The sequence below is a fragment of the Danio rerio genome, chromosome 4 (genome assembly GCF_049306965.1).
Source record: "Danio rerio strain Tuebingen ecotype United States chromosome 4, GRCz12tu, whole genome shotgun sequence".
In the NCBI taxonomy this organism is placed as follows: Eukaryota; Metazoa; Chordata; class Actinopteri; order Cypriniformes; family Danionidae; genus Danio; species Danio rerio.
In genome coordinates this window covers 57,543,878-57,566,432 of record NC_133179.1, presented here as the reverse complement: position 1 = coordinate 57,566,432, position 22,555 = coordinate 57,543,878, and the positions used below count along the sequence as shown (strand labels likewise).

The window sequence follows — 22,555 nt, the reverse complement described above, 5'->3', positions numbered from 1 at the left end:
ACAATCAATTAGAATGCAATTAATAATTAGACTGTCATGCACTAAACATTCAAGCTCCTGCTTACTCTTTATGACACACAGGCATCAAGAATCATGATATGAACCTCAACCGTGGTTGCTAAAAAAAAAAAAAAAGCTGCATAGTTCATGCCGCAATGCATGCTGGGTGCCAGCATAGTACAAAGCTCCCAGCATGCATTGCAGCATGAATAAATTATGCAGCTTTATGTTCTTACAATCTCTTTCTTTTCCTTTATTTTGTGTTGTTTTTGGGAGGTGATATTTCAGTAGTGTTTTTTTTTTACTTGATTTTTATTTTTTTTGTTTGTCACCATCATTGAGATTCAAAGACTAATTATTGATGTCTGTGTGTTTTTAAGTTCTGCCATAGATTAAACATTCTCATTGTAAATATTGTTTTTATTTTATTGGAGCTTCAGCGGTTTCATTTATGTTTATTATTTATTTCTCACACATAACTAATATGATATTGAATTAGAAAACAAGCAGGAAAGGATGGCTATGATATCATAAATAATCTCTTCAGACTGGCATTTAATTTTTTTCCGCCTTTCCATGCTATATGTTTAAATAGTGTAATTAACACTAACTATAGCAGCCAAAATAAAAGACATTTATAGTAAGAAGTTGAAGAGCCTGACTAAAGTAGACTCTGTCCTCCATCATGGTGACTTCAAATGAACGACGGAAATTTTATTAAGAGCTTTTGTTCACATGACAGAAATAAAGTCAAAGGTCAGTAATAGGTGAAGCTCCATGATAAGTTGTTTAATGTGATGAGTTTTTTTAAAGATGTTGAAAAATAACATTTTTTATTGTGTAATTTGTTTTTTTATTGATTATTATTTTATTTAGAGTTTTTTTTTTCTCAGTTGATTTCATCTTTGGTTTTGGCTTGTGTTTTTCTGTCCTTCAGTGATTCTGCTTGTTAACAGTTGTTCATCAACAATTCTCAATCCTCCTTTAATTAGACACTTAATTGTCTCATTAACTTCATCACTGTCTGAGTGTTCAGCCCTCTGTAGTGAGGACACTAGTGAGGCTTTTGCTCTGGAATTTAAGGCTTAAGTGTGTTCGAATGAAAAATACAGACTATGGGATGTGTTTTTAACAGAAATATTCTGGAAACTGAATTTACGAATCTAAAATGTTGAAAACAGCAGATTACTGGCAACCACTGCTGCCAGTATTTTGACATACATTTAACAGATATTTTACACAATAAGAGTTTGCTAATTAACACTCTGGGTGTTAAAAATTTTAACACTTTCAAAAATCATATTTTAACACTTATAGTGGTTCCCATATAAACACTGAGGGAGTGTTAATTTTAACTCTAAGGTTGTTAAATCTACCAAATCTAAAATTTGCAGTGTGAGATCGATAACAAATACAGACTGTTGAATGTGCTTTTAACAGAAATATTCTGTAAACTGAATTTATGAATGTTAAAAACAGCAGATTACTGGCAACCACAGCTGCTGGTATTTTTCCGTAAAATCTAAAAATGAAAAAAAAGAAAGAAAAACAGCAAAACGGTTTTTGTGTCACCATTGTGGAGGATAATAGCATCTCTGTTCAACTCCAAGATGAACTGAGAAAATTTGATGTTATGCTGCATCTTCTTTTGTTTAAAGGTAACTGTGTAATTACTAATGCAGACAAAATCTGTTCGCTACTTGCAATCACACATGAAAACATTATTGCATCTAAAGACTTTACAGTTTTGTGCACTAAACTATGATTTTGTAAAATAAACATTGTATTAGTTCATGAAATATGGTTATTTTTTGTAAATTTATACAGTTATATAAAAATTCCATGTTTTTCACAAAAAGGTTCTGGCAACCACAGCTGCTGGTATTTTTTCGGAAATTTAACAGATATTTTACACAATAAGAGTTTGCTAATTAACACTCTCTTGGTGTTGACAATGTTAACACTTTCAAAAGTGTTATTTTTAACACTTATAGTGGTTCCCATATAAACTCTGAAGGAGTGTTAATTTTAACTCCAAGGTAGTTAAATCTACTATCTAAAATTTGCTGTGTACCATTCCTCTGTGTAGACTGATTTTATGAGGCTGCCATTTTAAAAGCAGTATCAAGACTGTGTTGGGAAGAAACCTGGAAGTATCGCCTGGAGTCGCACAGGATCATTGTGTACCTGGCTGTATATCTTAATCACAGTCATTTTTAATGGGCACCAGCGAACACTATGGCAAATCAGCGCTGTTTAAGAACACTCTCAGCGGCACCTAAATGTTAGCGGTAAATGTTTTTGAAATCCCATTTTAAAATCCCATTTTTTAAAACTTCAGTACCGGGACAATTCTATTACATACAACACGAGGGTGTGAGGTCGTTATATCGCTCACCCAGTTACATAGGCCGAAGCAAGGAATCGTCCCCACAGTGTTTACCTGGAGCCGTGAACTGAATCCTAGGAGGACACTTAAGCATATTATTCTTAAAGAGAGTGTAATTTCATTTGATGCCTAATCTGCTTTTAATTGTTTATATTAAACTGAACTGAATGATATTAAAGTGATGTTTACACCATCTGCACTTTGAAATCACGGCAACAGCTGGAGGTTTGTAGTCCACAGCTAGTTGTTGCAATGTTTACAGTGCCGATCCTATACTTCCATGTGTTTTCCCACCACAGCCTAGCTTTCGTTAAAATGGTTTTTTGTTTAAAATGGTGGCCGTGTGAAATAAGCGTATTCTCTTCCCAAGAACCAGATGCCATTGTTTCCTCATGCATTTGTTCATTCAGAGATGCCTCTAGACATGAAGGATCACCAGAAAAGGACTGGCAATAGGAATGAAGCGTTTGCCCCCTCTATTTATGTGTGGTCAGAAAGTCTGGTTGTCTTCCAAAGGCATTCCTCTCAGCTTTCCCTCACATAAATTGAGACCCAAGTTTATTGGACCTTTTTCTATTATCAAGGTGCTCAGTCTAGTGTTTGTTCAAATTAAGCTCTAAGTTTAAAGACATCCATCCGTTTTTTCCAGGTGTCTAAGATCAAGCCTATTCTTCTCTCCCCCTGCAGCCCATAACCTCTGCGTCCCAGACTGGTTGAGGGTGCATTCACATACACAGTGCACTGGCTCCTGGATGTGAGGAGGAGAGGTAGAAAGATTATCAGTATCGGGTATACTGGAAGGGTTATGGTCCAGAGGGGAGATGTTGGATTCCGGCTATGGATATTCTGGACCGCTCTCTTATTGATCAGTTTAAATAGGTCCACAGTGAGTCTTAAGGGAATGCTAGGGGGCATTCTTGAGGGAGAGGGTACTGTCACCATCACAGATTTGCTCTCTTCTCCTGTTCTGGGTTACAGGTTATTTCGTAATCTGCTTTTTTTTGCAGTCACAGGAGCTCTCGTTTCCCTTTTTTCCTGTTTATACAACATCATTTCCCTTCATGTTTATCAGTATGTTATCGATCATTTGTGTGCATATTATTTAGTTTCTCACCCTGTACTTGTGTGCAGGAATGCTAGTGAGTGAGTGTCTGGTTGTTTTATCCCACAACACTTTCTCAGTGCTCACCTGATCAGATGTTTACTTTGACTTTTGCTTATTCCAGGTGTAGGGATAGTTTACAGTTTAACCCAAAGATTGACCAGTCTGGTTGATGAAGAAGAGCTGGAGTCAGAGATTTAAAAAAAATGAATTAAGTTTACTGAAGATAGTTTGCAGTTTCATTTGCAGAAGCCAGCTTCAACACTCTCAATGAGTTCCTAGGCCGCTCTGCTTACAGTTTCAACAATCGAACAATTATACTCTTTACACAAGTCCAGAAAGGGTGGGATCCAGGTAAACAGATCTCATTGGTTACAACAGAAATAGACAATTCTAAATACATGCGTCAAAGAAACATAGTATCTACTTCCAGATATGGATGGCCTTAGTGTGCGTCAAAGAAAGCATTGTATCTGTCTCCAGATATGGATGGCGACCTGATGCCTAGAGGTGAGGTCGCCCTAAGTTATTAGGAGCTGATCTCCGACCTGTAAAAAGCTAAACCAGGAACACAATAGATACAAAAAACCATCTGTGTAAAAGACTCAAGGATTTTTCTTGTAGGTTCAGCTGTGTTATCAGGCTGGTTCAAGACTGTTTCCATCAACAGTCTGCAACAATATCTTGGCTACACACAGTCTGTCTCCACACAAAAAGGAATTACATTACTATTAATTATACACAAAAACAGATCAATCAAACAGCTATAAAATTATAGGCAATATATCAGGACAATGAAACAGGTGTCTTCTTCTCCTCTGTATTGGACCTCCAGTCATAGGAACAGATAGATAGAGAGAGAGAGAGAGAGAGAGAGATCTCCATGACCTATGACCTGGTTTGTGTGTCTCCTGAAAACAAAGTTAAAATAGACAGGCAAAAAGAGAAACAAGGACACAGAACATTCTTACAGTAAGCAGTTTTAACTTATTCATTAGTTAAAATCAATTCACAGTTAAATACTGAGAAAAAGGATGATGAAAAGGATAAACGGTGGCCCATGATGAGACGGATTGGAAAGCTGAAATCCGAATCCTTCACAGGACTCACTCCCCAAACACATTGTTTTTCTGCATTTGAGTTCACTTTTTTTTTTAACTCGTGTTTTAACTCGTGACACAAGTATTTTCTTTCTCATTTGTATTTAAAGGTCTTTAGATTTTGGCATGATGTCTAGCTTTTGAGGCTCTTTTGGTCTACTTCACTTTGTCAGATAGGTCATATTTAGGTGATTTATTGATTGCAAACATGTGGTAGTAATCGGGTCTGGGTGTGGCTAGAGAACTTGAAGCCGGTGTGAAAAAGTAAAGTTAGGTTTTATTGGGGAAAAACATTTTCACACAAGGCTATGTAGTTCAGTACTTTGTCTTCCTTTTAAGAATAAAAACCTTAAAAACTGCACAATGTGTTTACTTGTGTTCTCTTTGATTAATATTTACGTTTGTTTGATGATCTGAGGCTGTTAAGTGTTCGAATTCTGCACTGCAGATTACTAACCCTTAGAACATTTGTCATTTAAAGGTGCAGATATGTCTCATGTCTGTAAGGGCAAATACTCAGAGATTCAGCTGTTTTTTTTTTCTGACAGGTTTACCATACAGGCATAGAATAAAAAACATTCCCTATCTGTTTTACAAAAACATGTTGTTTTAAGTTATTACGAATATAAACAAATAGAAAAACTGGCCATTTACAGCTTTCAAATTTATGTCTCATCAATATGACCAAAAATGATCATATAAGAATACACTTAAATGGGAATGTGTGTAATGGACCCCAGGAGGTTTATATCACAAGATCAATCTAAATATGATCTGCTATGTCTTTGCATTTAATGTGCATTAAAATTAAGGTTTGTGTAGACAATGTTTTAGAGCCTTTTCACTTCAGCTTTCGATGAGTTTTAATGATTTACTAAAAACTGAACTTTTTTTCAGACCTAATTGAAGACTATGAGGAGAGTAAAGAGGAGGAACATCATGTCAAAACTGAGGACAAAACTTATTTAGAGACTGATGATATTTTAAAAGTGAGAGACAAGGGTTGTTTTACCCGCACTCAGTGTGGAAAGAGTTTGGCAAGCAAAAGCAAACTTAAGATTCACTTGAGGATCCACACTGGAGAAAAACCATTCACATGCACTCAGTGTGGGAAGAGTTTCAGCCACTCAGCAAACCTTAATCAACACATGATTATCCACACTGGAGAAAGACCATTCATGTGCACTCCATGTGGGAAGAGTTTCAGCCAATTATCATCCTTTAATCAACACATGAGGATTCACACTGGAGAGAAACTATTCTCATGCACTCAGTGTGGGAAGAGTTTCAGCCAATCATCAAATCTTATTCTACACATGAGGATCCACACTGGAGAGAAACCATTTACATGCACTCAGTGTGGGAAGAGTTTCAGCCAATCATCAAATCTTATTCTACACACGAGGATCCACACTGGAGAGAAACCATTTACATGCACTCAGTGTGGGAAGAGTTTTAGCCACTCGTCATCCCTTAATCAACACATGATGATCCACACTGGGGAGAAACCATTCACATGCACTCAGTGTGGGAAGAGCTTTAGCCAATCATTATCCCTTAATCAACACATGAAGATCCACACCGGAGAAAAACCATTTACATGCACTAAGTGTGGGAAGAGTTTTAACCAATCATCATACCTTAATAAACACATGAGGATCCACACTGGAAAGAGATCATTCACTTGCACTCGGTGCGGGAAGAGTTTCACCCACTCATCACACCTTAAAAAACACATGAAGAACCACACTGGTGTGAGAGAGTAAATGTGCTTGGAGTGCAAGAAGACTTTTATTACTGCTGCAGAATTGAAACAGCACCAGAGGATTCACACTGGATAAAAACCGTACAAGTGTTCACTCTGCAGTAAGAAGTTTATCACTCAGGAACCCTGTAAACACATTAGAGGATTCACACTGGAGAGAAACCGTAGACATGATAAGTGTGTGCAGAGTTTCACTCATTCGGGGTAGCTTAAGAAACACATGGGATGGTTTCCAGTATGGCGTTGACACATGTAGCAGCATAGAAAGACAGCTCCCATACACACTGGTATTAATCCTCAGTTTAACATCATATGTAATAACCTAAACCATATTTAAATAACATGAAGGGGGACAAAAACAAAAAGGCTAGGACAAAACAACCATTGAAACCTGAAAAAAACGAGAAATCAACAGATGAAAAATCAGAGACGGACAGGATAGCTGATAGCCTGTCAGCTAGCATTGCATTGCAAAACAAACTGTCACTTAATGAATTGGACCTTAAAATCCAATGGTGTCACTGGGTCCTCGGACCAACACCTGCTGACACACACCCTAGATCAGCGTTAATATTCTTACTGGAAAACAAAACGAAGGACCTGGTCTTCCACTTTGCATGGATAAAGAAAGTAATACACTGGAACGAATAAAGGATTTTCTTTGACCAATATTACCCACCTGAATTCCAACAGAAAAGACGGGCTTTTGCTCCAATAGGAAAAATTCTTAAAGAAAAGGGATTAAGTTCCAATCACCACCGCCGGCGAAACTTAGAATCTTTTCTGGAAAACGGGCAGGTCTTGTACAATTCGATGACAGAGGCATCAAGAGGTCTGAATGAAAAGGGCTAATAAACAACGAAGAAGAAACTATTATAGGAATTTCTGGAAAAGAGAAAAAGATTTTGGCAAAGTTTGGAGTGACATCGAAGAAGAGAAAAGTATGTGACTTTTAAAGGGACAAGAGGAGAGGAGAGAGGCCCTTTAGAAAAGGAAGGCTTTCCCCTCACATTAAAAAGTTATTTAAGACTTTAAGGTTTGGAGACCTTTTTGGTTATGCTTTTTTATTTGGTTCAGGATTTTCATGTTTGTGTTTTTCATATTCCGTCACTGTGATTTTCGCAATAACATCTGATTATGCAAAAACAGAAATATAGAGTAATTACTTTGAATATTAATGGGTTACTAAATCCGATTAAAAGCAAACTCTTGGCTAAAATGAAAAAAGAAAAGCAACAGATAATATTCTGGTAACAGACACATCTTTCTGATACAGAACATAAGAAATTAAATAAAAAGGGATTTAAGGTTTTCTTTTCCTCATATAATAATGGTCGTAAACGAGGAGTAATGACATTAATCTCAAATAAAGTCAACTTCCAATTAAATTCTAAGATTACTGATAAAGAAGGATGATTTAACCTAATTAGGGAACTATCGACTAAAACAAAGTTACATTAGATAATATAGATAGACCACCTGAAAAAGACAAAGCATTTCTCAAATAAATATTTACTTTTAGAGCCAGGGAGGCATCAGGTACGTTGATATGTGGGGAAGAGTGGAATGTACAATTTCAGCCTAAATTGGACTAATCTTTTTAATAAGCAAATTAATAAAGAAACTAGACAAATAAGAGATATGATGAAAGAATTAGGCTTCAAAGATTTGTGGAAAGACATATACCCTCTTAAAAAAAATAGTATTTTCTTCTCTTCCACCCAAATGTCTCGTTCTAGAATTGATTCATTTTTTATGTTTGGGTCAGATCAACATAAAATAAAAGACTGTAAAATAGAAACAAGGGACATCTCAGACCATGCAGGAGTATATTTAACAGTGTACCTGGACAATAAACCCAAAAAGACATTTTGGTGATTTAACCCTAATCATTTGGATTATTTAACATGTAGAATATGTTCAAAAAGAACTATTAGAATATTTAAAACATAATGATAATGGAAAGGTGTCACCTAGTATCCTATAGGACGCAGCTAAAGCTGATATGCGAGGTAAACTTATAATGTGAGGATCAAGGAAAAAAATGGAATTACATAAATAATCTGAATATACAACTTAAAGAATTAGAGACTAAATATGGTGATAAAAAGATCCAGATATTTTAATAAGATCAAAGAAGTTAAAGCTAGAATAAGGAAAGAACAGGCAGAGTAGAGTATCAATAAAATCAAAGATCCCAAAATTAAAAAGATATGTCATAGATTGGAGGAAATACAACAGGCTTTTCAGGAAATACTACAGGGTTTGCGCCCGAAGTTTTATCTATGCGACCTCAAAATATATTTGTGAGCATTTGTGCAAAAAATTGTTGTGTGCGACCCTGTTTTTACTGCAAAATGTTCACCACATGCGAGGATTTGGGAGACATTCATGCAGAATGCATCTCTGCACTTGAAACGGGAAACGCAGCACTCAGGAATAGTTTAAAACAGTTGTCATGTCAACTTGCTGCAGTAAACAAAGCCAAGTCCGTAATGTTTGCCCCACCTTTGCGCTCTTCTTATTGGCCCACCACTGCTCTAGCACTGAAATATCAGCTGTCAATCACTCAGTCAATGCCTTCTGGCTTGAGATGACAGAGAGAGTTACTGCCGCTACAAATTGTAAAGCGCTAAAGATGAGAATGCAGATAACACTGACAGATTTTGTTTTAGAAACCATGGCATCTAAAGTTACAAATAATGACATATCTTTGTGCTGCTGCGTTCTGAAGCATCTGGAGAGGTTTGATAGAGTTAGCTGGGAGCCCGGCTAGCAGAGAGTTGCAATAGTTTAGTCTGGAGAGAACAAGAGCTTGATCAAGGAGTTGAGCTGCATGTTCAGATAAGAAGGGTCGGACCTTTCTGATGTTATAGAGTGCGAATCTGCACGATCGAGCAGTTCTAGAAATGTGGTCAGAGAAGTTTAGTTGGTCATCAATCGTTTCTCCAAGGCTTTTCACCATTTTGGATGGTTGCCCATTCCATCTGGATTAAGAAGTTGTGATGTGGAGTCGGGTTGGCAGAAACTTCAATTATTTCTGTTTTTGTGAGGTTAAGCTGAAGATGATGGTCTCTCATCCAGTGTGAAATGTCTGACAGGCAGGTTGAGATGCAAGTCGGAACCGAGGGATCATCAGAGTGAAAAGAGAGATATAGCTGGGAATCATCAGCATAGCAGTGGTAGGAGAACCCATGTTTCTGGATGACTGGTCCTAAAGATGTTGTGTAGATGGAGAAGATGTTGTGTAGATGGATTTTTTTAGGATGTTTTTAGGATCTAAAAATGTTTTCTTTAAAAAGCAAAAATATTCCACACGCTTTTTTCCAAAATAAACTTTCTTTAAAATAAAAAAAACAAAAAAATGTTTTAAAAGTTTTAAAAACTATACTAAACTAAATCTATGCGCAACAATCTGTCCAGGTAGATATCCTCAGCAGTCCTCACCATTATGATAAATAGAGTTAAAATGTCTTTTTTTATTAAAAAGTTGAAAGTTTTATTGAGATAGATTGTTGGTGATTGTATGGGTTTTGACCAGATTGGGTAGCAAGACATGAACAAAGGAAAACGAAGACTTGTTTAAAAAGATTTAAGACCTACAACAAAATATTTTAGTAAATTTAAGACTTTTTAAGGCCTAAAAGTTTAGATTTTGGAATTTAAAGCATAATTGGAAAATATAAATGCACATTTCTTTTTACTACCTGACTAACAGTTGTTTATGAATCCTGTTGAATAATTGAAAATAAATATGCACACAAACCTCCGGCACCACTTACCACAGAGAAATGCTCAATTGAAAAATTTAACAGTTTTGTTACAGTGACTGACTAACTCAATCTTAATCTTATAACTGAAATATTGCTGCTAGATATATTTTTGATGTTACATTGCTCTGACAGGCCTAACATGATGCAAAACCTCTTGTTTATGGACCAAAAGAAAATCATATTTTGTTAAACTGTACATTTCCCTGAATAAATTTCATATTTTAAAAACTCTAGAGACTTTGAATCAGTATTTGGTCATTACTTAAATCAGCATTTAAAGCAAATGTTAAATATAAAAAAACTATTTATATGTCAAACATAATAATTAAACTTCAGAATTATGAATTGTTGTATTCCGATTTTATAAATTCCTTGTGCATTAAAGACCAGGACAAATATACACACGCACACACGTGCACACACACACACACACATTTGAAGTCAGAATTATTTCCCCCCAACCCCCCTCCCCACTCTGAAATTTTAGAGTATGTCTGATAATATTTTTTCTTCTGGAGAGTCTTAGTTGTTTTATTTTGGCTAGAATAAAAGCAGTTTTTAATTTTTAAACACCATTTTAGGTCAGTATTATTAGTCCCTTTAAGCAATATTTTTTTCGATAGTCTACAGAACAAATCATCCTCAAACAATAACTTGTCTAATTACCCTGACCTGGTTAAGTATATACACACACACACACACACACACACACACACACACACACACACACACACACACACAAGTATCAACTTGCAATTTTGAAATTGCAGATTTAAAAATATTTTCACACAGAGTAATGCTTAATTTAAATGTGTGTGGTTCTGTTTGTTTATTGTTATTATTAATATTTTGTAATTATTTTTTAATTTTGGTTAAAAGATTATTAAATAAACTGTATTGCTAGTAAATCATTACTCACTTTTGGATGACATCACCATACAGCTGTCCCCCCACTTTTAAAATGGCTGCTACGCCCCTGCTCACCAGTGTTCCAGGCAGAGAGCGATAGAGAGCGTGGCTCGGCACCCGCGTCTGCGGACCATCATTCACCCGTGTTCAAGGCAGAGAGCGATGGAGAGCGCGGCACGGCTCACGCGTCTGCGGACCGTAACTCACCTGTGTTCCTTCATAAAAAGAAACCAAATAGGAGCACAAAGCCAGGACCCAATAATTTCACCATTTATATATCTGCTAGTAGATGGAAAGCTATAAAGCCTTTGTCTGGCGGCCGAAAATTGCAAAAATCGTGGATACATATCCTATATGACAAATTCCGTCGACATAATCCCTGCTGCACCTTAGTTTTTACAGATCTCAGCACTCAAAATTGAGTCATAGTCGTAAATATAGGTGTCCTTATATGACGATGAAGGCTTCCTGTTTATTTAAAACATGTAATGCACATTTCATTTTTTGAATCGCAAAGAAGCCACATGATGAAAAACATATTCCAGTTTTTGTCACCAGAATTGGTACTGTTACTCATTTTACAGGGGAGATGAGATCTCGCCAGGCCAGTTACACGAAGAGAGGCAAGATAGCAAATGAAGTGAGGAAAGGAGTAAGTAATATTTATTACAAAAACCTGAGTCAAACACCAGTTCCTGAGTTGATGGCCAGGAACACCACAAGAAGTCTAACTAAAAATGTTATCAAAGTGATCTCTTGTGAAATAAATAAAAGTCAAAGACTCCATGATGATGTCATGCTGGAACTGATGCTGATACAGAAAGTAATGAAAGAAACGGATCTGTCATATCATTACTTTCCAGGGTATGTATAACACCTTCAAGTGGATCCCTTTTGGGTGCATCTTTATACAGAAATAGGAATTGCCATTCTTATTCAGCATCTCAGAAAAGGTCCAGTATTGTTGCATTTGGATGCGACTTGGGGTGTGGTGAGTCGCATTCCAAATCAACCAAAAAGAGTGCTGTATTACATCATCTACCAGGACATGGCAAGGACAAGCCTCCTCTTCCGGTTTCTGAGATGGTGACTAATGATCACACAATACCTAACATTGGATTTTGGTTGCATCAAACGATTGCAAAGGTACAAAAACATACGATGTACTGTGTCAACCAGGTTGAGACGGATTATAGCTGGGCACTGATCCAAGGGGTTTTGTTGTCATTTAATAAGCTTGACATTAACACTTACCTGGCTGATAGTTACAATTGGATTAAAGGAAATCCAACCGTAACAGATTTCCATAAAATCACAAAAATTCATCTTTGCTCCGAGAGTGTTTGATGTTATGCTGTATCTTCTTTTCTTTAAAGGTAACTGTGTAGTTACTAATGCAGTCAAAATCTGTTTGCTAGTTGCAATCACACATGAACACATTATTGCATCTAAAGACTTTACATTTATTCTACTAAGCTATAATTTTGTAAACTGAACATTGTATTAGTTCATGAAATATGGTTATTTTTTGTAAATTAATACAGTTATATAAAACTTCCATGTTTTTCACAGAAAGATTCTGGCAACCACAGCTGCTGGTATTTTTTCGGAAATTTAACAGATATTTTACACAACCGAAACAACCGAAAATCACCCAGCTAAACAGTCCAGACAGCCAGACAAAGCTCTCTCTCATACGCGCGTGTGCGCACTAACACATACACACAAGCACCAAGCAGACACACAGGCAAAGCTCTCTCTCTGTCTCATTCGCATAGCAATATTCACGATATTGCTAGACAGCCCGCTCCCGTCCCAAATTAAACCCGTTACCGACCGCTCCCGCGATTTATTCGGAAATTTATTCCCGCGCCGCAGACCTCTACCACGGAGCTCCGTAAACAAAGCAGCACGCGTCACGTTTTTAACGTGACTTTGCACGCGATAAGAGAATATAGCCAGTTAACCTGATACAGTAACAAATCACAACTAAATACATTTGCAAGCTAGAGTAAACGAGGCAACTTTAATCGCACGTACTTACACTTGAGAAATGGAGGAAGAAACCCATCCTGACATGTCCATCAATAAGTTACTCTTTACTGATCCTTCCTTTAACAAACGCAGATGAAGTATTCTTTGTAGCATGTAGTTTCCAGAAGTTTCCAACTGCTTGGTTATAATGCTGAGGTTTCATCTCTGGGTAGATACTCGATATAATATCCATCTGCAGTGTGACTTCAATCGACCGGCATGTTTGTGTGCGTGTGTTTGTGGGTGTGTGTGTGTGTGTGTCTGGGTTTTTGCGTCAGAGGGTGGGGCCTCAGGTTTGAAATCTTCCGGGTTTGCGCGTGCACGTGAATAACTTGGTTTTGTTCGTACGTCATGGCGAAACACCTAATGACTCGGTATCAAGGCGACTCATTTGAAGCACTATGAGTCGACTTTTTTATAGATGAATCAACCGTTTTAAACACTGTATTCTTACAGATTTAAGCCTTAGCTGGATACTTCACTTCACTTAGAGCTGTGTTACACACTACATGGAGGGGATTTTTCAAAAACCCATAATATGGGCTCTTTAATTGAGCTGTTTAAAACAAGGGAGATTAGAAAAAGGTGCAGTGCCGAGTAGGCTTGAGAAATGACTTGAAGACAACCTGTGGTTTTAGGCAAAAGTGGCTACCACCTATTGTGGAGATCAAACCTTTTGAATTTGTCATACAAGAGCCTCTTTATGAATGTGCAAAGTACCTGAGTGGAAAGCACAGTACATACTGCTTTTCCCCCACTGTCTTAAATGAGACTGAGTTTGAAAGTATTGTGTGTGTTTTTTTTTTTTTTCTTTTAGTGCTGAGAATGAGTTGGCCAGAGCACCTCGGGAAGAGCAGGTGCTAGGTTCAAATCGAAACTGCACCTTTTCCTCAGATTTTGGGAGAGTGGCTTTCTGATCTGAAACTCTTTGCATGGCCAATAGCATATGATTGCACAAAGGCCAGATTGCTAAATGGTTCTGCACACCGTAGAGCCTCGAAAGATTCTGTTTTATGGCTCTGTGGTGCAACACACAGATCACCAGAGTCTAGGTGGCTACTACAGCTTTTCAGAGGGGACAGTCTGCTTGTTTTTAGACCTTTCATGCTACCCATCAGTATACTTTCTAGGCTAGTGCTGTGGCTTAGTTGATTAAAGCACCTGTCTAGTAAACAGGAGAGCCTGTGTTCAAACATCAGCAGTTCTGAAATCCATCCGAGACTGCTTGGATGGCAGAATGCTTGTACCTTTGTTGGGTTTGAAGAATGAAATGTGCTGCCCATACAATGGAAACTCAAAACACCACTTCATGTGGCTCTGTGGTGCAATGAACAGTGTGTTGGAATTCTAAGCTTGAAATTCAAAGATTGTGGGTTTGAGTCGCACCAGAGTCTGAATTTATGGGCTTTCTCCACTGTGTCCTTGCAAAACAACATGTGGCTCTTTAAAGAATTTCAGAAGCCTCCTTAATGCTTTATTCTTTGTCGTTCTGTTGGACGCTGCCGGCTCAGATATTACAGGTAAGTGCTGGGATTGAATGTAATGTAAATAGAGGTTCCAAAAAACACTTAACACATGATTAAGCATAGTTTAAACATTTTGCTTTGATCTTGAATAGAGGCCAGTATATCTGTTAGGTTTGAGAGATAATCGTCCAGACTCTAAAAGACCACGTATATCTTGTCTGCATTTTCTGCATCCTGACATGCTTGTTTTTGTTGTAGCTTTGTTTTTTTTCTTGATTCATTTTAATTTTTTTTTGATCAAGCAAATGTGTCCTTCTCTGCCTGTTGTGGCACTGTAGCTTAGTTGGTCAAAGTGCCTACCTTGTAAACAGGAGATCTTGCTTTCAAATTCCAGCAGTCCCTTAGTGCAGCTAACGATTGTGATTCTATTACAGAGTTAAATGAAATGAATCATGACATTACATAACTTTGAGGCGTAATGGATAGAGCAACAAACAGAGTTAAACAACCTCTTTTGTGGTGACAACAACACATGTTATCTTTTGTTAGGCACTTTGTGCAGAACGTTATGCCTGCTGTTCAGCTGTGGCACTGTGGCTTAGTAGGTCCTGACTTGTAAGTAGGGTTGGGTACCGAAACCCGGTGCCATTATAGCACCGGTACCTTGGTAACCGGTATGTACCAGTATTAAATCAGCGTATGAATTTTGGTGCCTAATTTCGGTGCTGTGGCAAAAACATAAGAAGCATCAAAGGGGTGCATGAAAAAAGGCACACATAGGCGTAGTCTCACAGCATCACTAAACATTTAATTCCAAACAACTTTGAGGAATATGGACATCGATATCAGGTGTTTGTTATTGTCGCTAGGCAACAGACGCACGCAACAGCCTGGTTTTCGGCGAGAGCGATCTACATGCATGATCATGTTCATCCAGTTTGCTTAAACTAAGCATTCTAAAGCGCATTTTACAAGCAAGGATTCTTAAACAGCAACCCCAGGTACCCCTGGGAGACATTATTAGAAGACATGGGATCAGCTTTCACTGCTATGCAGATGATACTCTATTATATATTTCAAGTAAACCTGACAATACATCCGTACTGTTTAATCTAACTGAGTGTATTAAAGATGTTAAAAACTGGATGACCAACAATTTCCTTTTCTTAAAAAGAATTATTACTTATTGGGCCTAAATCCTGTACACAGAATATTTCACAACTCAACCTGCAATTAGAGGGATACAAAGTTAGCGTTAGCTCTACTATGAAAGATCTGGGTGTCATATTAGACAGCAATTTAACTTTTGAAAATCATATGTCCTATGTCACAAAAACTGCTTTCGTTCATCTGAGAAAAATTGCTAAGTTACAAAGTATGCTATCCATCTCAGATGCAGAAAAGCTAGTCCATGCTTTTATGACATCTAGGCTGGATTACTGTAATGACATGTTTGCTGGCTTCACAGCATCCTCTATTAACAAACTTTAGCTAGTACAAAATGCAGCTGCCAGAGTTCTTACCAGGTTTAGAAAATATGATCATATAACCCCAATTTTGTTTTACTTATGCCGAGTTCAGACTGCATGATTTTCAAAGTAGTCGTGTCACAGATGTTTTCACACTGCATCACACTATCACTATCTGAGCTACGTTTTGACACTGCTTTGTTTAAACTGCAAGATGGATCGACGACAGGGGCTTTCACACTGCATGACTTTACAAAAGAAAACATGTCCGACAACTTCATTCAAACTACTACAGCCAAAAACACATAGTATATCTTTTGTTATTAATTACATAACAAGAAAGAAGCCTTTAATGGGGTAGAAAGTGTACATATTTGCTCACCTGGGTTCGAAGGGAATTAGCAATTTCTCTTCAACTTTCTTTTTTAACTTTCTGTATGAAACATCAAACAGACACGGGTTCTGCTGTCAAACCTCCACTAGTTTTTCCTCCATTTCTTGGGTCAAAATAAACCGAAAATTAGCGCTCCCCCAGCCTCCTGCTGGCCTGCAGGTATCCACACTAGAGTGAATGCTGCTCTCTCATTGGCTGTAGGCAATCGCCAATGTTATTTTCAGTTAAATCCCATTTCAGACGGCATGATTTAAATTGTCGACAGCTCCAGATATTTAGATGTTTTATTCCAAATATCGCACTGGCATCGGCGACTCATCAGCGATTCTCTCACATAATGTTATGATGCATGAATGTGCCCCATGCAGGTTTTTGCATCTTGTTTATAAACACTGTGAACAGCAGCTACACTATTTATTCTCTTTATTCTCTATCTTCACCTGGGGATACTCATCCCGAAACCCCCAGAGACTTTGCAGTGCCACTGATGCAATCCAAGACCAGCAACAAGATGATCCCAAGGTTTCCATAATCCGGGACCAGGCTGTATCCTGAGCAGCTGCTGTGGTGGACATGGAGGAGTGGAGAGCATGAGACTGATTCCTGTGACGCTCCAGGGACAGACAAGTCTTCGTTGAGGTCCAGCATTCTCCAGCCTCCGGCGCCTAAACTGCAGCTCTGCACAGGACGTTTGGCCATAGGAGAAAAAGTCATGCCCAACTGAGCCTGGTTTTTCTCAAGGTTTTTTAATTTTTCACTTTCGTCAATTGGTGAAGTTTTTTTCCTCGCCGCTGTCGCCACTGGATTGCATGGTTCGGGCCCTGCAGAGCTGCGCATCGATGGATTTGCTCTTCAGTGTTTGAACTCGCAGTAGTGACTATTAAAACACAGTGAACTGAACTTAAACTCTGAAATCTGAACTGACACTGTTTTAATTTACTATGATCTTCTATGTGAAGCTGCTTTAACACAATCTACATTGTAAATGCGCTATACAAATAAAGGTGAATTGAATTGGATTTCCATATTTTGGGGATTTTAGCAAATCTCACTATATAGTCTGGGCCTGTTTTTTCGAAAGTAATCCACTAGGATTTTAGATAACGGATTGGATCAAATTTTCAAAATGGGGTTTTCAAAATAAAAAGGCATTACATAGTTAAATTAATTAAACTTGATCAATTAATCCAATCTTGGTTTTGAGAGTTTGGCCTCATGAAATAATCCCCAAAAAGCTGTCAAAATTGAAAAAAAAAAAAAAAAACTTTGTTCTGTCACTAATTGATTGTTTTAAGAATATTTATTAGTGATGCCTGCAATGATTACAGAATAACCAAAAAATTGCAAAGAATGGCAAGCACTGATTTTTAAATCACTTTCAACAATTGTAAAAAGAGACAGAAAGGGCAGAAGCTGAGCTTCGTCTGGCAAAGGAACAACTGACTCTGACCAAACTGCAGTAAACCAAGGCCAGACTTGAGATTCGCCTCCTAAAGGCTCTGCTCAGACATGCTGGTCTCTCCACATCAGATGAGGAAGTCTGAAATTATCGTGGAGGTTTTGACATTAAGTCCTTTTTGTAATTCAGTACATCTATATTTGAAACTTGTTATAAATATCCTCAATGTACAGTGTTTGTGTTGTAGGTCTCAGTTGAGCGGACTGCTGGAAGACCATGGGTTTTATCTTGTTTTTAATTTAATTTTTTTTTTTATGTGTGTGTTTTCATTTTTTCAAATAAATATAAAGTTATATTGACCCCACACTGGCTTTTCTACTTGTTGCTCTTTACATATCTATAGTTCTACATTGTGATTTCCTATCCTGTTTGAGCACTGGTTATCCAGATTTAGTGATCCTGAAAAGTTCCTATACATATCAGATTGATCCAATCCGATGTTGCTTTGAAAAACTGGCTCAAAAAGTAAGGTGGATTATGTAAACATGGATCGCAAAAAAAGGAAACTAAATCTGGATCAATTTTATCCAGATTAAACTTTTTGAAAAACTCGGCCCTTGAGAACCAAAATACAGCATCAGTCTTTTCTCAAAAAATCTTTACATTTTAATAGGTAAAACGAAAGGATACAGCTTTTATATTCTCTCTGGAAAAAGATGAGCAACTGAAGGTGTACCATGGGCGGACCAACCGCAACCACATCCTGTGATATTGCTGTACATTAAAAAGGTAAAAAAATACAAATACAATTACATGTGTGTGATGTGATCAGTCTAGGCTGGTTTCTGGAGCATATAATTAGAAAGTTTAAATGTTTTTCCACAATTGCGGGTTATATTGTACTGGCTTATACTGGTTATATATCATATTGTTTATATTGTTTTTAATTAAATAATAGTATGTGCACATGCCCACATACACAAGCACACACACACAACACACACACACACACACACACATATATATATATGTGTGTGTGTGTGTGTAAATAACTTTTTCAAGATTGTTGGGGCAAATCATTTTACTGTGTTGAGCACTCATAAAAAAGGGAGTAATGCAAAATAAATGTGTAAATGCAATCTAGTGAATATTGATGTATTTTATAATTGTTTTTTAATATTCTAATATACAACTAAAGGGATGGGTGACAGTTTTATTTGCATTATAATTTTACCGCTACTATGACGTGTATCAAGTGTAACAACTAGCATCACATATGTTTTCAAAAATTAAAATAGTTTGCACAAACACATGACTTAGAAATTGTATTAATTCAAGAATGTTGCAGAAACGTATGTTCATGGAATAACAATGACTGTAATAAATACAAAATTTTGATCAGGCATTTACAACAGAAAAAGGTGCGTTCAACTTCATGCAGCGCTGCGTAGATAGATCGAAATCTGTCTTGAAGTGGTGCATGCTGGTTGGAAATTTTGTCTTGATGCTGCTCTGACGCCACGTGACTGTCACATGTGGCATCAAAGTACTGCGACATCGGTCCAAGATCAGACAACTGAATCAGACCGTGCAGCGTCTGAAGAGCGACTGCTGGAACTGCGATGATGACTCTGATATTACACGATTGGCCGAGTTCACCACATGACAACAACCACGTGTGTTTCAAGTTTATTATTGGACAACTTTCGATTCAAAAGTTTCAAAACAAACAATTCACTTTTCATGCCCTCTCTATCTTGTATATATCATGCTTATTAAAAGATATTAAATTATTAACATTATTAAAATATTTTTACTGCAGTAATCATGTTTTGTTAAATAATTTGTTTATAAACGCCAGATTGTTGGGTTTATTTTCTACCTTTTTTATACAGACTATTTACTGCATTTAGCTCCATGAACGATTTAAACGATATATTTTAGTGAATAACCTAAATATTAACTCAAATTAGTCTTAAGGACTTGAAATAAAATAATGATCATCACTGATCCTGACACCCTAAAGTTTTCTTGACAAATTAAGTTAAAGAACTATTTTATTAAATAATTATAAAATTATTTACATAATTATAAATATATTTTATTTCCTGTCAGGCCGTTTATACACACGTTTTAAAAGTGACATTGATGTACCTGCTTTTTCAGGGAAACCTCTTCTAAGGGTGCTTTCACACCTACACTTTTGTTTCGGAACCTGTCTCGTTTGCCCAGTTAGTGCAATTCGTTTGGCATATGTGAACAGGGCAATCGCGCTCTGTTCCACGCCAAAGTAATCGCTCCGAGATCGCCTTAATAAGGTGGTCACGGCTCGATTGAAACGAACCCTGGAGCGGTTCGATTGCAGTGAGAAAGCGATCCGATCATGGTTATATAACAGTGTTTTATGGATATGTAATAGGCATTTGGCTATATGAAGAGAGAATTATAAGTAGGGCGGAAAGTTTCGCGAGTCTCCGGATGCCCGCAAACGAGTGATGATCTCCCGGTAATCTTGCGTCTCCCTCCCGATCCTCAAATAGGCATTGTCGCGCACCCTTCTCACCCCTCCCCACTGCATCTTTCCACAGACACGTCGCACGCACGCACCCTGTCAATCAACACCAAACCACCACCTCTCCTGACAGCTGAGCGGGACGCTGCAAAATAAACCCTGACACTCTGACCAATGTGAGGAGAGTTTACTCGCACATGACTTGTTTTAGCTCTTTTGGTCCGATTAGAAACTTTGCAGTGTGAAAGCGAACCGCTCTAAGAGCAAAGAGCAACAATGTAACATTTGTAATCTCTGTTTCAGAACAACTGAATCGATCCACAGGTGTGAAAGCACCCTTAAAGTGTAGCTCATTTATTTTAGGAATGTCTATTTGTTCAATCTTTTTGGATTAAAGTGCTTTTTTGAAAATGCTTTCATTATCCAAAATAATCTTCATCATTGTTTAAGACTTAATTAAAACACCTTGTTTTGGGTTTTACACTAATATATATTGGACAGTTTAATAGCCAAAAATATAAATAAATGTAAAGCCTTTAAGCATATTCAAACAAGAAGTATTAGCCTAGAGGGATGTTTAAACTCCTGAAATGTGTGCTTATTGCCTATTATTTAATAGGCCTGTTCATTTGTATGTTTATATTATGCTCTCGCTTCCCCTTTTTGATAATTATTTATAATTATTGTTCAAAAATGAACAATAGTTTGTAGAGACTGTATTCTGTTTTATTTGTACTGTAAATCTTTTGTTGTTATAAATAAGTAAATGATTGACGGCTTCGTTTTCAACTTCGCCCCCGCCTGCGCTCGGCTAATCTCATTGATCACCGGCTGCAGCTGAGGTTCATGTCGATTGCATCTATAATAACATGGAGTCCTAGTAATACCACATCACGGGGGTGATTTGTTATCGCACTGGCACTGATAATATATTAAATGGGCTGTGAAAAAATGTGTATGTTGGAATATAGTTTTTATGAATTACAGTGCGAGTTAACTATTTTGCAGTATGTTGTGTATTTTGTAAGATTGTTTAATTGTTATGTTTATGTAATTTGTTGGGACTACAATAATGGTATGTTCCAGGAAGGGGTGGGGCCTAGACTTTAAAATGGCTGACCCTGAAGCACTAGCATGTGGGAGTAGTATGAAATAGTGGGAGTGTGTGCATGTCTGAATGTAAAGCTTTTTTGTTGGGGTTTTTTTCTCACCACAACTTGAGTGGAAAGTGTATTTTGTTTGTTTTATTTGAGAAAATGTAAAGCAATATATAAACAAACTAAATAAGACTTATTCATGCACATTTCAATAACCGTTAAGGATAAAATGCTCAGGAAAGCCATGGACTTTTTTACACTAGGTTGCTATATTGAAAAAAAATGCATTAAAAAAACTAAAATTTGAATGCAAACCAAATCAGCTCAGCTACTCACTATAAAAATAAATCTGTCAATAAAAAAAACTTTTTTTTTTTTTTTTTTAATACTTTCCACTTGATTCTTTTTAATACTCCAATTTAATTAATAAAGAGCAGGGGCTGTACTGTATGCATAAAACTTCTTGAAAATGCTCTTAAGAGCATTGTCAAAAAATTCTTAGTAAGTAGGACTTTTTTTTTTTTTTTTTTTAAAGAGTAGGACAGATTTATAAAGAATGTAAAAGCCACTTTCAGTAGAGTTTGAGACTGATGCTTAAGTTCTGACTTAAGTGTTGTAAATCAAGGACTACAATGATTAAAACACAAAATGGCTGCCCTTGACCTCTAAATCAGCCTATCAGGAGCCTGCAAGGATGAAGTCACAGCAGCATGACACCATTTGCTGATGAATACAATAAAATTATTCAACATATTAAAATAACATTTAAGAAGCAGTTATGTGAAAAGAAAATACAAACAAATATAAGCATTTTACATAATCGTACACAAATTGATTGATTGCATGGACAAATGTGATGCTTCTTTAGAGTTACTAAGCTGATAAGTCACATGATTTTAAATTGCACTTTTAGCTGTATCTAAAAAGACCAAAGTTTAAAGCTCTTAAAATATGGATTCAAAAAGAAAACCAAACTGGTCCAAGTAGAAAAGTGTTCTAGATGACATCCAGGGGGAACATAATTTTGTTCAAATAACCCAGTGATTTCTTAAAGAACCCGAGCATCACGTGTTGACCCAAGCCATTTTGGTACAAGATCCAGAATCTTCTAATTGGCATCAAACACAACTTTAAAATTGATGCTGA

At 37.0% G+C, this 22,555-nt stretch overlaps 1 protein-coding gene across 1 annotated transcript in view; it reads left to right on the top strand.

Moving 5' to 3' along the window:
• The window catches only part of LOC137491082 (uncharacterized), a 29,327-nt gene extending 20,939 nt beyond the window's left edge, over nt 1-8,388 (top strand). Inside the window, exon 4 of the mRNA XM_073948581.1 lies at nt 5,661-8,388. Coding sequence (XP_073804682.1) covers nt 5,661-6,357 — 697 coding nt within the window. The 3' untranslated portion in view covers nt 6,358-8,388. The remainder of the gene's footprint in view (nt 1-5,660) is intronic.
• The last annotated feature ends 14,167 nt before the right edge of the window (nt 8,389-22,555 follow it).